Raw genomic sequence first — 14,450 nt, 5'->3', positions numbered from 1 at the left:
CTATATGGTAATTGATGGATCTCATAGGACCCGGAAGCTGTTTGCAGACAAACGCCGGCTCCCTCGGCCTATAGAGCAAGATGAGCGTGCAACCCCAGAGTCGGTCACGACTGGACCTAATGGTCAGGGATCCCTTTACTAGGTATCTCAAGCCATTTTCACATAGCAAAATATGTATTTCATCAAAATAATTGTTGAACTGAAATACAATTAAGAAGAAGTACAGTATATTCATAGTGAAATAATTATTAAGCTTGGTTTTGGAACAGACTTCCAGAAAGGATTAAAGTTTGAGAACCAAGGTACCACTATACAGTGGTACCTCGCAAGACGGATGCCTCGTAAGACGAAAAACTCGCAAGACGAAAGAGTTTCATTTTTTGAGTTGCTTCGCAAGACGAATTTCCCTATGGGCTTGCTTCGCAAGACGAAAACGTCTTGCGAGTTTGTTTCCTTTTTCTTAAAACCATTAATACCCAGGGAATCCGTGCTTTGCAAGACGAAAAAACTCGTAGAACGAATTAATTTCGTCTTGTGAGGTACCACTGTATAGAAATGAGCAAACCAGTGATATTTTAGGAAGCAGGCAGGGCCCATGACTTACATCCTAGGACCCTACGCAACACAAAACACGGTTGCTGCATGTAGGTTTTATTTGTTTTTTGTCTTATATTTTGGAAATGTACATCCAGTTTTTTTTCCTTTCAGTTTTTTGGGGCCCCCAAGAGAGGGGGGCCCTAAACTAGAGCTTATTGAGCTTCTGCGTAAATCCGGCACTGAGTCTGATGCCCTGCAATGCAGAAATCAGCTTGTTTAGTCAATTAGAAGCGTCAGACTCTTCGGGTGACCCCCTGGACCAGAGCACACCAGGCACTCCTGCCTTCCACTGCCTCCAGAAATAATAATAATAATAATAATAATAATAATAATAATAATAATAATAAAAAATTTTTATTTATACCCCAGCCAAGACGGGGCTCAGGGCGGCTAACACCAGGTAAAAACAATTGATTAAAATACAACTTTAAAAACAAGATTAAAATACAACATTAAAATGCAGCCTCATTTCAGTAGAAACTCAAATCATGAACTTTTTGGGGATGAAAACGTCAAATCTTCACCAAGGCCAAATATCCAGACTGGTCCTAAGTGGGCCAGAAAAAAGCCAGGGAAATCAGCTGAGGGCGGGGAAAAAACAGAACAACGTCTTTGTATTTGCAATTGCAACCCTTGGCTAAGAGCCATGAGGATCGCTCCTTGTTTAACTGCGCCCTGCTCCCCAGAATGGCGTGCGCCTCTGCTCGTGGAGATACGGTAATAGGGAGAGGGCGGCCGGGGCGACGTCACGCCAAGGCGCCCGGCGGCGGCTCTGACGTCAGAGGGCGCGCTGCCAGGAGCGTTGGTCCCGCTTCCAAGATGGCGGCGGGAGCCGGGAAGGTGAAGCAGGACATGCCGCCGCCGGGCGGATACGGCCCCATCGACTACAAGAGGAACCTGCCCCGGAGGGGGCTCTCGGGTGAGGAGTCGGGCCTCCCCCCCTCCCAGGGAGACGCCCGGACGCCTGGGTCCCTCGGAGGTGGGGGGAGGGGGGCTGGGTCAGAAAGGGGCGGGGGGGGGGAGACCCATCCCCAAAATCAGGGAAAACAAGAGACCTAACTAACTGCCTCCCCCACAAGTCCTGGCTGCCCCCCTGCCTGGCTCCCCGAGGGGTGGGGTCCACTCTCAGTTGGCCCCCCTGCATGGGGGGGGGACCTCTGAGGGTCGCCTGGGGGCCAGGATTCCTCTGAGAGGGGGCGCGCAGTCAGGGGCGCCTCGTGTCGTGGGAATGCAGTGGGACCTTGGTGCTCAAACAACTTGGAGCCCAGCTGTGCCTTATATCCTTTTTCATATATCCCACTAAGGTATTCGTTCCATTCATTTTTTATGCGACAAAACCATGGTAATGGAAATAGTATAATGAGAACGATTGGAAGTTTTAAGCAGAAATTTTTGTTTGATGAACATGATTTTGTATAAATGTTTCCCTTTTCCCTTCATCTTTTCTTTCTTTTCTTTTTCGTCTTTTTAACTTTTGTCCTACTCTTATGTCATGATGCACTGAATTTTCTATATTTACCTTCATTGTAAATGATCGTTTCCACCTGTATTTTAAACCAATAAAGATTCACTGGGGGGTGGGGACTTGGAACCCAAACACTGCAAACCTGGAAGCAAGTGTTCCGGTTTGCAAACTTTTTTCGGGAGCCAAACATGCTCCATTTGGAGTGTTACGCTTCCGATTTGAGTGCCACACTTTTGTTTGGAGTGTTACGCTGAGGTCTGTCTGTTTTTGCTATTTATTTTGCATTTATGTTTTTACAGCTCTCTCTTTTTGTTTTTGTGACTGTGTAGAACCCAGTTCAGCTACTGATTGATTGATTGATTGATTGAATGACTGGAGTACATTATTGCTTTCATTTTATGGATCAATGGTCTCGTTAGATAGGAAAATCCATGTTAAATTACTGTTTTCGGGCTTGTTTTTAAAAGTCTGGAACGGATTAATCCATTTTGCATTACTTTCTATGGGAAAGCGTGCCTTGGTTTTGGAACGCTTTGGTTTTGGAACGGACTTCCGGAACGGATTAAGTTTGAGAACCAAGGTACCACTGTATAGAGGTCAAGTCCCGCTCTCTTTTTCTTCTCCAAAGGGTTGGGGGAGACAAAATGTTCAGGGGCTCACATGTGTCCTCTCTTTCTTTATCATCTATCATTTGTTTGCTCGTTCTGCAAACGAAGCCCAAACAGGGCAGCATCTAAAGCCAACCAAATAACAATGAAAAATGCCCCTAAAAGTACAAGGAAAAAACCAATAAACAAACATTTTGTTAAGACAGCACATGCCAGTTCAGTAAATCAATGATATGCATATGCAATTCACAAATGATAGGGAGTGCTCAGAATCAGTTTTCGGGTACAAAGACAATAATCTTTACTCAGTCGAGCATTATAGTACTAGAACTGGCCATTGGAACAGCTTCTCAGCTTAATTTCGCCATCCAAAAGGGAATAGCTGTCAAAGCAGCCAGAACCTCAATGTGGACTAGTAACCTTAATTCAAGGGATCTTCGTATAGGCAATTGCTGAATGCTGTCACCCTTTTGTTTTGTGTTTCTTCTTCCCCAGGCTACAGCCTCTTTGCAATTGGATTGGGGACCCTCATCTTCGGCTATTACAATATAGTGAAGTGGAACCGAGAGAGGAGGTGAGGTTCTCTAGGCTTTCTGCTAAGTAGATGCTGCGTGGGAGATGAAAGAAGCTGAAACCACCCTTTTCTCTTGCAAAATCTAAGCCTCCACATCAGACTTGCCCACCTTCCATTGGACTCCCAGCAGCCAGCGGTCAGAGAATCGTAGGGTTGGAGGGGAACCCAAGGGTCATCCAGTCCACCCCCTGCAATGCGGGAGTCTTTTGCCCAGCTTGGGGCTCGAACCCATGACCCTGAGATTTAAGAGTCTCATGCTGTACAATGAGGGTTGGACATTGAGCCACCGATTCCCTGTAATCTCAGTTCTCACAGGGAAGGAACTGCCAAAAGGCCCTCGGAGCTGGACCTCAGTGTCCGGGCTGAGCAATGGGGGTGGAGACGCTCCTTCAGGGATACTGGGCTGAGGCCATTTAGGGCTTTCAAGGTCAGCACCAACACTTTGAATTGGACTCTGAAACGGACTGGGAGCCAGTGAAGATCTTTCAGGACTGGTATTATATTATATTATTATTATTATTATTATTATTGTTGTTGTTGTTGTTGTTGTTGTTGTTGTTGTTACTACTACTACTACTATTACCATATTCTATTATTTATACCACACCCATCTGGCTGGGTTTCCCAACAGAATAAAAACAGAATAAAACATCAGACATTAAAAACTTCCCTAAACAGGGCTGTTTCCAAGTCACAGAGCGCATGGCAGTAGTCCAAGCAGGAGATAACCAGGGCATGGACCGCCCTAGCGAGACAGCCTTCTGTCCATTCCCAACTTCCTTGCAGATGCCTTCCTCTGTGTTTGACTCTCGTGCATGCTCACGCACACTAAGCAGCTACAGACTTATCAACTTTAGTTACCAATGTCATGGGGATATTTAACACTCCACTAATACGTTAAAAGCAAGGTTTCTCAAACTTGGGTGTCCAGCTGTTTTCGGACTACAGTTCCCATCATCACTGCCAGGGTTGATGGGAGTTGTAGTCCAAAAACAGCTGGAGACCCAAGGTTGAGAAACCCTGGTTAAAGAGTACTGCTGGAAAAGAGAAACAAGGGGCAGGATTCACCTGTTGTTGCATGCGCAGAACGCAACAGGATTCCTCCCTCCCCATTGTCAAACCCAGAAGCTGGACCAATCAGATGGGCGGGGTGTTGTTATTGTTGTGTTTCTCCCTTTGCCAGACGTCTGAACATTGAGGATCTGGAGACACGGATTGCCATCTATCCTCTTCTATTGGCGGAGAACGACCGGAGGTATGTGTGGATCCCATGGGATTCCTCTGAAGCAAGTGACCCGCCCCTCCTGGGTCCTTCCTTTCTCTATGGACATAGACCTCAGAATTCGTGAAGTTGTGGTGGGTTTAGAAGCCCAGGGGGCTTGTTGTGATAGCCGCTGTGGCACCACCCCTCCCCAAGGAGAGCCCCAAACACAGGCATTTGCCTTGAATCCAGTAAGCACAGCCATAAACAAACCAGGGGGCAGTGTGTGCTTATTTCTTTTTTAAAAAATCTGTATATTGCTACATCAATTTAAAAATATATATCAAGGTGGTTTGCATCATTAAAACCATTAAAGTGTTTTAAATATTGGATTTTAAATTGTTGTGATTGGGACCTGAAGGTGCAGGGTAGGTAAGAAATAGGATTATTATTGTTGTTGTTGTTATTAATAATCGTGTGTTGCTGTGTTATTTGGGTCAGTAGGACTGTGATCCTTTGCACAGCTTCCTGGGAGTAAGCTTACTTCAGCTCGCCAGCGTTCACATGCAAAAGCGCTCGTTCGGTTTCCAAAACACAGAAGAGGTTTAGCCAGAGATGCAACCTTTAGTTCTTAATGCAAGTGTGTGCTTCTTTAAACTGCCAGTGATTAGCAGGGACCCTATCAAAGGAAAGGAAAGATGTGCCCAGCCTCTTGCTCCATGCTTTTCGACATTACCTGGCTGTCTCCATCTATGCTCATCTATAGCAGGCGAACTCCATTCGCTTGTTTGAGCTGGGAGAGTCTTATCAATGTTGTGCATGACAGTACCCACATTCCATCAAAAGAGTGGGGCCCAGGCTCTCCTCAGAAATAATTATAGTCTGGGAGTCAAAGCACTGGCTCTGCCAGCTTTTTAGGTTTTTCCCCCATAGAATTGTAGAGCTGGAAGGGACCCAAGGGTCCTCTAGTCCAACCCTCTGCAATGCAGAAATCTCAGCTGAAGCATCCATGACAAATGGTCACCCAACCTCTGCTTAATGGGCAGTAGCCTGCAAAATCCTTGAGTTACACCCAGGTCCTTCTCCAATCAGGTGTTGCTGTGATAATTAGCGATGGATCAAATAAAAATGCAGATAAGCCAGCCTCCAACCTGAAGAAATAACCTGCTGACACCTGAGTAGATCCATTGAAATCAACAGACTTGTGCAACTTGGCTGTTTTCATTTTGTGCCTCACTTTCTTGTCCGTCTCTCGTCTTCCCTCTTAAAGGACCCTGCGCCTCTTGCGGCAGAATTTGGACGAGGAAGCCAAGATCATGAAGGACGTCCCTGACTGGCAGGTGAGGACCAGCCTGGGGTTGCTTCTGGGGCGCAGTGTTAAAAAAATGGGGTTGCTCAAGCACTTTCCCACCCCCTGGGCCTTAAAAGAGCCAAGTCCCTTGTACAGTGGACTGAGAGCGTCCGCTTTTGAATTGGCGCTCACCTGTGGCGAGCTTAGGGACTTTCCCAAGCGACCAAAGAAGGAAGCTGCCAGACTGAGCTGCAGTGCCCCCACAATAAGTGGTCAGAGGTGGTATCACTTATCATAAGGATATTGGGTTATTTTTTGTTCTTTTAAGTTCCTTGTTGCCTGACCCAGGTGAGGCCAACAGATTGTCAATAGCTTCTCCTCTTCCTCCCTGCAGGTGGGCGAGTCCCGCTACCACACCACCCGCTGGACGAACCCCACGCTGGACGAGCTCTACTTCCTGCACCCGCAGAGCAAGCAGGAAGAAATGAAATTCGGGTGCCAGTTCTACGTGTGAGCTGCCTGGGAGGCGGGGAGAGAGGGCTGTGGGGTGGGCAGCCTGTTTCTCACAATATATTTCTCAATAAACAAATCTGTAAGGGAACACATTTTCGTTGTGTGTTTCTGTTGTGCTCCTTTAACCATCCTCCCTCTTATAGAATCACAGAGGTGTTGGGAGCGGGCAAGATCTTGAGAGGAGCTCCACAGATAAGGGTGATGGGTGAGCAGCTGAGAGTCCAAGAGAGAGAGGCAGCAAGGTTTAGTGCTTAGAGCAGGCATAGGCAAACTCTGGCCCTCCAGATGTTTGGGACTACAATGCCCATCACCCCTAGCTAACAGGACCAGTGGTCAGGGATGATGGGAATTGTAGTCCCAAACAACTAGAGGGCCGGAATTTGCCTATGCCTGGCTTAGAGCATATGGGAGGCCAGGGTTCAAATTCCAGCTGAGCCACGAAGCTCCGTGGATGAGACCTTGAGGGACAATCACTGCCTTTCAGCCTAGCCTACCTCACAGGACTGTTGTTCTGCAGATACGATTCTCTTTTCTTATTTGCCAATTAATATTTATTGGTTTCTCCAAATTTTTAACGGATCAATGCAAAATTACATCAGATTTGATGTTCTGTGGATACGGTCAAGGGTTGTTGAGGAAAACCATTTTGAACTCCTTGGCGGACTAGGCAGAATATGAATGCCCCCAAAAGAGAAAAACATACAGAGGGACTGAAATTGGAAAGAATGCTATCTGGTGTGCTTCCACCACTAGAATAATGAAATGTGGTATGTGTGTGTTTACAGACTTGCATCCAGAAATTATGCAGCTGCTCAGGCCCTGATCCTGTACACACTTATTCTAGGAGTAACTGTTCAGCCTTTGCCTGAGTAGATGTGGATAGGATTGTGTGGTTAGGAAACCTGTCTAAAGATGGTGGACTCTGCTTCCTTGGAGGTTTTTAAACCAGTTGGATGGCTGTCTGCTTGGGATTCTCTCTTTGGCTTCGAAGCCCGCGTCGCAGGGGGTTGGGCTAGATGACCCTTGGGGGCCCCTTCCAGCTCTATGAACAGTCACAGTCAAAGGTCCAAAAAGCAAAAAATTAAAGCCAGCACACTGGACTTTATTTTATTTATTTAAGAAAAAAACAGACGCCCACAATCATGAATATATATATCTATATATATATAAAACCTTGCAAAATAATTGGTTCAGCTTCAGTAGTAGAGCTGTTGAAATCCAAAGACATTGACTGGCTTGGGTCGATAAATTTTAGTGGGTTCTATTCTGAGCAGAGTAAAGATCCGTTCAAACCCCTGTTATCAGCAAAACTTCTATTGGTCAGAATGGACCCATAGAAACCAACGATCTTAAGTGGTTTGTTTTGTAACAACAGCAACATCATCTTTAATAAAAGGCCTTGCAGCAACTCAAAGGTCTGTGGCTTGTGGGGCTGAGCCGGCCCCATAGACAGACCTGTGGCACCTGCGCCAGGTGAACTTGCCAAGCATCCTTTCAGTGGCCCCTTGGCTGGGCTTGAAATGCTTCACCCTCTGGCCTCCCGTCTTCCTTTCTGGAGCTTTGATGCTGGGCAGCTGCAGGAGGGGTCTTGCCTTGTCCCTGGAAGTGCAGAGAGAGAGGGGATGAATCTGTTCACCTTGTGGTCCACTCAGACCCCTAGATCCTTTGCAATCCAGGTGTGCCCCATCTTACATTTGTGCGCCTGGGAGGAAGAAGTCTCCTTACCCATCATCCAGAGGCAGCTGCTCTTCCATCAGGAGTTCCTCCCGCAGCGAACTCAGGACGTGCGCGATCAGCGAGTGATGCCGGCTGGTGGTCGTCTCCTGCAGCCTCTGCAGCAGCAGCTGTGTGGGGAGATGGAAGTCTGGGGGGGAGGCGGGAGGCTGGGGAAAGCGGGGCAGGCGAGCGGAGTGGGGAGGGAAGAGAAAGAGGCAAGGTATTGCTTTAAATTGGGGGCACGTTCAACGCTTGACCCAAGAAGGTAGGAAGAGAGGCAAGACTTTGCAGTGACGAGGGCATACCCTCCCATATTTCTCCGATGAAAATAAGAATGCCCTATTCCATAATAATAATTTTATTATTTATACCCTGCCCATCTGACTGGGTCGGCCCAGCCACACTGGGCAGCTTCCAACACATATGAAAACATAATAAAAATTTAAACATTGAAAACTTCCCTCTCCAGGGCTTCCTTCAGATGTCTTCTAAAGGTGTGACTTATCTGACTTATCTCCTTGCTCCAAGGGTCGCATAACCTCCATATCCTCCCACATTTCTCTGATGAAAATAGGGACATCCTAAGGAAAAGCAGGACATTCCAGGATCAAATCAGAAACCAGGACGGCTTCTGTAAACGTGTGACTGTACCTGGAAAATAGGGACAGCTGCAAGGGTCTTCCCTTGAGCATGTTTAAAGTGCACTAAGCAACCAGGCCTTGGACGGTGAGGGTCCCAAGAAGAAATCTGCTCATCCCTGGTTGAAAACCCATCTCCATCCTCATGCACGGACAGACCTGGGTCACAGCAGCACCCATATTGGGTGTGTGAATTTACCTTGATCGATTGCAATAGGTGGTCTTCTCCTAGCTCTTGCGGCGTAATCTTAGGCAAGGAAACAGCGGTTCTGAGTTTCGGTTCCTGGGTCAACGCGGCCAGCAGCGTGGTTTCCTCAAGCTCAGTCGAGTCGTCCAACTGAGGACAGATCTTGGGGGCCTTGTGGGTGCTCTCGGCGTGGGCACTGGGTGCTCGGAAGGGAGCCCTGGGGAGCGGCAGCAAGATGTCCTCAGGGATGCTGGTATCTATGGAAGCAGCAGGGGCCATCTCTGAGCTGTGTCCTCCTCCTTCAGTGGGGAGATCTCCACTCTCCATCTGCAGATGTTCTTCATCGTTTTGGGAGTCTCGCTCCAACATCTCTGGAGAAGAGTCTGAGAGGTCCAACGCTTTCTCCAGGATGGGTCTCAGGTCGACGAGGATCGTTCGGACGGCACGTTTTTCTTGAGAGTCTCCATTCTCTGGAGCGGACGAGGAAGGCACCGTGTGGCAGGCCGGGGCAATGGGCTCCTTTCTGTCTTCCGCCTCGGCTCCTCGGGTGCAATCCTGGCAGCGCTGGGGCAGATGTGTCCTCCTGCTCCTTTGGCCCAAATTGTGACCCTCGCTTCCTGGGTGTTGCTTCATGGCTGCCGCAAAGGTCGCGTCTTGCATCTCTTTGGGTGCCACTGAAATGGCAGATAATATTCTTTTCCATTTCATTTTGCAATGTAGTAAAAAATGATTTATTAATTTATTATTTTCACCCCACCCACCTGCCTCGGTTTCCTCAACCATTCTGGGCAGCTTCCAGCATATACAAAAACATAACAAAAAGGTGCTACAGGAAGGATTTTTTTTTTTTTTTTGTTATAACAAAAATTAAACATTAAAAAAACTTCCCTCTCCAGGGCTGCAGAGAGAACAGCTGTAATGACCGATTAAAATTAAAACAGGGAAAAAATGCAACAAAAAGAAGCACAGGGGTTACCTTTGGACCGGCCGTGGTGCAGAGGGACCCGGATCACGAGATCAGCCCAAACGATGCGCGGCGGCCTCGTTGTCTCATGGGAGGCCCAGCCGGCTGGCATCATGGCTGTCGTCTTCTTCCAGGGAGCAACGCAGTGACTGGTGGGAGCTGAGCGCAACGAGCATCCGTGCTCGTCCACCAGCGAAGCAGCTGAGCTCTGGAGAGATGCTTCCTTCCTCCTGCTCCTCCACGCAGCTGACCTCTAGCACAGCTGATCTCAGTGACCACTGCTTAGCTGATTTCTGTGCATGAGATGATGGGAAAGGAGGCGATAAGGGAGACCAGGAAAGATGCAAGGATGGCGTTGCCCACCTCTGAAAGATAGTCTGCCTTTCGGATAATTTTTTGGGAGGATGGTATTGGGGCTGGGACCCTTCAGCTTGTGTGGCCCCACCAGATCCGTATTGTGTGGCAGATTTCCTGCTTTCCGGGGCTCCGTTCAGTGTCCCTTTTTCACAGAGATTTTCTCTGCTGTGTTCAGACCCAGCTAGTATCTAAGCAATGAGGGCTGGAGTGCTTCAAAACACTCTGCTCACAAAACACACAAAGAAATAATGCTTAAATAATAGCTTGGCCGCCCCGTGGAACAATATTTGTTTTTTCTTCCTGCAATAATTGGCAAGGTTACCAAGGATTAAGGTGCGAGTCGGGATGGACAAGAGCTCTTGAATTTCATTCTGCTCCTTATGAGGATACATTATTTGCCTGTGCAAAATTAACAGCAGGATTAAGAGAAGCTAATGGTGTGTGTTCCTATGGAATAATGGTTGCCTTTTTCAGACTATTTAAATAAATGTTATGGTATGATGAACCTGGAAGCAGGATTTGAGCAATGAGCAGCAGGAGGAATTAGATTATAATAGAGAGAAAGAGCAACTCTGGAAAACAGGGTGGGAAGTCAACAAAAATAAGAGAAAAGATGAATTGTGTTTGGATTGTATATGTTTAAAAAGTTGAAATTTAATAAAATATAATGGGGGGAAATATTATTAAGTGTTAAGTAATTTATTAGGTGCTTCTTTTTTGCCACAGCACTTACAATACTTTAATCAGCAAAACCAAACGCACGCAAAGACAATTCTATTTTTTAAAAACCCAGATTAAAACATCCTACCCATAGACAGGCAAAAGCCAAAGGTTGGTTTAAAAAGGAATGTTTTTTCATGGTGCCTATGTAGCAATGGCACCTCTGGGGAGAGCATTCCACAAACAGAGCCACCACAGATAAGGCCCCGTTCTCGTGCCCCTCAGAAGGGACACATACAAAGAGGGGACTCAGATGATAACCTCAGGGTCCGGGTAGGTTCATATGGAAAGAGTATTGTGGTCCTGAGCTATTTAAGGCTTCATGGGTCAAAAGCAGCACTTTGAATTGGGCCCGGAAACTAATTGGCAGCCAGTGCAGCTGGACCAGGATTGGTGCAATGTGCTCAAACCGTCTTGCAACCTGGCCGCTGAATTCTGCACGGCTGACGTGGCCACTAGAGCCCAGATAACAAAAAATTGTATGTATTCAGAATGATGAGGATTAGAATCTGACTTCTGGGGAAGGTTGCAGCTGAGCGGCTGCCTTGAATGGCAGTAGTCTAGGTCAAGGAGGGGGTCGCTTTCCCCAGCCCTCCCTCCAAGCTACTAGTCCAGGGGCCAGCAAACACTGCACCTCAGGCCGGTGTCTCCAGCGCTGATCGTGTAGCGGGCTGGAGGGCGGGGGAGCATGTGCCCATACACGTGTGCACACGCTATTTCTGGTGCACTTCTGGGTTGGAGGAGCACCGGAAATAGCTTGTGTGCATGTGCATGGGCCTCCTCCGACCCAGCTGTCCACTGGAAATAATGCTTGTGCATGTGCAAATAATGCTTGCGCATGGCACAAGCTATTTCTGGTGCTCCTCTGACCTGGAAGTGGGCAGCCACGCAGTCCAGTGCGGGTAAGAGCGGGCAGTGGGGGTCGCTGCAGGCCAGATAAATGAGTCCCTCAGGCCTTATCCGGCCCGCAGACCTTAGTTTGGGGACCCCTGTGCTGGTCCATCACACACAGGAACCGAAGGGGGTCTGGGGCTTTATTGGCTTCTTCTCTGGGAAATGTAAAGAGGCGGAAGGGACATTCTTTCACCTCTGGTGGACCTGCCCGAAAGTGAAGGCCTGTTGGGAGATGATTCATAATGAACTAAAAAAGGTACTTAGATTTACCATACCTAAGAAACCGGAGGCCTTCCTTTTGGGCATGGTGGACCAGAGAGTGCCTAAGAAAGATAGAATTTTTTTTATGTATGCTACTACAGCAGCAAGGATCCTGATTGCAAAGCACTGGAAGACACAAGATTTACCCACGCTGGAAGAATGGCAGACGCAGTTGATGGACTATATGGAACTGGCCGAAATGACTGGCAGAATCCGAGACTTGGGAGAAGAAACAATTGAGGAGGACTGGAAAAAAATTAAGGACTATTTGAAAAAACATTACAAGCTGTATGAATGCTAAAAAATGCACTTTTTAGGAAACCACAGCTTCAGCAATTGTAAATTAATGAATTGGAAAATAAGGTACAAGAAGCCAGAGGTGGAATAATGAAACAACTTTATTGTGTTCAAACTAAAATCTTTAAGACTTGGGTTACAACATTTTTGAAATTAGGTAACACGATAAAATGAAAGATACAATAAGTTTTGAAATAAGTTAACAAATTGCTGAGGTTTTGTATCACAGAGAATGCAAGGTTTGGAGGTTGTGGGGAAGTCCATTAGATTTGCTGAAAAAAAGAACATGGAAATTTGTAACTTTTCTATTCTTTTCTGTATTTTATAAACTCAATAAAAATATTTATAAAAAAAAAATATTGGCTTCTTCTCTGGCACCAGCTACAGAACATCAAGTCCAAAACGTGGCATGTTCTCTCCCCAGGGCAGGCTAACCCCAAGATTTATAGGGGCTGGGGGATGCTGGCAGCAAGCCGGCCCCATCCCATGCTCTCCCTTTGGGGACTGTGGCCTCCTGCCTGAGAGGCCCCATCCCAGGATCCCTACTGCCTAGGCTGGGCATCTTCACCTGCAGCCTACCTGGCAGGGCTGTTGTGCAGGGACAAACTAGGGGAAGGGCAGGGAAAATGAATTGAGTTTGGAGGGGGGAAGAAGATGGGAATAGGGAAAAAAGAGAACCAAATAACTGATTTAAATGGGCCTATGTGAGAAGGAGTAAACAAGGTGTGCCTCGAACTCAGTTGTAAATTCCTGCGGTGGGCTATTGTAAATTCCAGCATTGGGTGCAGGGGAGCCAGGTCAACAAGATAAGGAAGTAGAAAGAGTCTCTAAATAAGTTTAGGTTTAGAGAGTGTAGAATGGATGATGTATTAGTACCATGTCTTTGATGATGAGCCAGATTGTAAGCCAAGCCTCGAATGAGGGGCGGCAGCAATAGGGATAAAAACTCTTGCCCGTCCATTGTTCGGGGCTCTTCGTACCACCCTGGGACGAGGAGCCCGCCTTTGCAAATGCGTATAATAAAAGGGAAGTAATAGACCTTATCTCGGTGTCTCCTTGTCTCATTGTAAGTCCACGTAAGAAACTTCTCACAATTTTTGGCGCCCAACAACGTGGGGCTCTCGACGACCTGCTCGGCGGGGGCTGGGGAACGGATCAGCCGGCACTCCGACTTTCGGAGAGATCTGTTGCTCAGGGCCCGCGGTGACAGGTTCCGGGAGCTGGAAGGACGGAGAACCGACTTAAGATATTCTGAAAGACTGGTGGTCTGGGACCGCCGCAGTCGGGGACTGCCTCGCCCTGCAGGGACGCCTGCCAGTTTACCAGCCACCGAGAAGGAGGCACTAGACTGAAGGGGGTGAGTATCTTGGTAATATATCCCTGGGAAGGGGAATATTGGGTGTTGTTGGTGTGTGGTCTCTGTATGAAAGAGAGGTTCCAAACGGACGCGTGAGTGTGGACCGGGGGGCCTGGGACCCCGGCGGGAGGATTAGCTTGCGGTTCCGTTCTCCCGCGAGGGAAACGGCCAGGCGATTCCGCGTGATTGTGTGAGTGAACGAAAAAGAGACATAATAGAGTATGGGAAAGAGTCAGAGTACATGTAGAAGGGGCCCCAGTAATGGGACCAAGGACCCCATAGATCCCAATAGTCCTTTGGGACAGGTTTTGTTGGCTTGGGATGATAAGGACATAAGACCCTATAGTAGGGGATTAGTCAAAGAGACAATGATTAATCTGTGTAGAGTAAGGTGGCCAGAATACCCCATAGGACCCGATGAAGGGTATCGTTGGGATCCAGATGGGGAAACAAACCCATACTGGATCAAGCAGTTGAAATTCTATTTGATCAAATCTAAAAAAGATAAAGAAAGACCATACATAGAATTATGGTCCCATGTAACTTTTTACGGGCCAGATCCACCACCATTGAGACAATTTCCACTTAAAGAAAAGAAAATAGAGTCTGATGAAGAGACAGCGATACCTCCACCCACCGGTGCACCCCTGGCAGTGCCTGGATTGGCCGACCTCCCCCAACCACTGCCTCCGCCACCACAGCCTGGCTGTCGTGGAGGACTCAGTGATTTGCCTCCGGACTATAATCGTGTGAGTCCGACCCCCGCAGTCAGGGCGACCGCACCCCCATATGAGACAGCCCCGTCATCAG

At 47.6% G+C, this 14,450-nt stretch overlaps 2 protein-coding genes across 2 annotated transcripts; one reads left to right on the top strand and one right to left on the bottom strand.

Moving 5' to 3' along the window:
- Positions 1-1,358: 1,358 nt before the first annotated feature.
- Positions 1,359-6,337, top strand: NDUFA13 (NADH:ubiquinone oxidoreductase subunit A13). Its single transcript, XM_081896062.1, has 5 exons — positions 1,359-1,516; positions 3,166-3,244; positions 4,428-4,499; positions 5,716-5,785; positions 6,131-6,337. Exons 1-5 carry the CDS (start codon positions 1,417-1,419, stop codon positions 6,248-6,250), a joined length of 441 nt encoding a protein of 146 aa, XP_081752188.1. The 5' UTR covers positions 1,359-1,416; the 3' UTR covers positions 6,251-6,337.
- Positions 6,338-7,340: 1,003 nt separating this feature from the next.
- On the bottom strand, positions 7,341-10,370 carry LOC309360657 (uncharacterized protein). The gene is made up of 4 exons (XM_081895331.1): positions 9,767-10,370; positions 8,803-9,464; positions 7,975-8,132; positions 7,341-7,848 (listed from the first exon to the last, which is right to left on the bottom strand). The coding sequence occupies exons 1-4, from the start codon at positions 9,867-9,869 to the stop codon at positions 7,659-7,661; spliced, it is 1,113 nt and encodes a 370-aa protein (XP_081751457.1). The 5' UTR covers positions 9,870-10,370; the 3' UTR covers positions 7,341-7,658.
- Between the last annotated feature and the right edge of the window lie 4,080 nt (positions 10,371-14,450).

Source organism: Podarcis melisellensis (genome assembly GCF_964234715.1).
Source record: "Podarcis melisellensis genome assembly, chromosome: 18".
NCBI classification, from domain to species: Eukaryota; Metazoa; Chordata; class Lepidosauria; order Squamata; family Lacertidae; genus Podarcis; species Podarcis melisellensis.
Note: the sequence above shows the minus strand (reverse complement) of the source record. Positions and strands in the feature narration are given on the sequence as shown.

What these genes read in the sequence shown, in the direction of transcription:
- LOC309360657 (XM_081895331.1), bottom strand. Translation starts at nt 9,869, where the DNA reads ATGATGCCAGCCGGCTGGGCCTCCCATGAGACAACGAGGCCGCCGCGC. An exon ending in GCACCACGGCCGGTCCAAAG is followed by an intron (nt 9,465 to 9,766) that starts GTAACCCCTGTG and finishes CTGCCATTTCAG; the next exon opens with TGGCACCCAAAGAGATGCAA. An exon ending in ACCTATTGCAATCGATCAAG is followed by an intron (nt 8,133 to 8,802) that starts GTAAATTCACAC and finishes CGCTTTCCCCAG; the next exon opens with CCTCCCGCCTCCCCCCCAGA.
- NDUFA13 (XM_081896062.1), top strand. Translation starts at nt 1,417, where the DNA reads ATGGCGGCGGGAGCCGGGAAGGTGAAGCAGGACATGCCGCCGCCGGGC. An exon ending in AAGTGGAACCGAGAGAGGAG is followed by an intron (nt 3,245 to 4,427) that starts GTGAGGTTCTCT and finishes TCCCTTTGCCAG; the next exon opens with ACGTCTGAACATTGAGGATC. An exon ending in AGGACGTCCCTGACTGGCAG is followed by an intron (nt 5,786 to 6,130) that starts GTGAGGACCAGC and finishes TCCTCCCTGCAG; the next exon opens with GTGGGCGAGTCCCGCTACCA.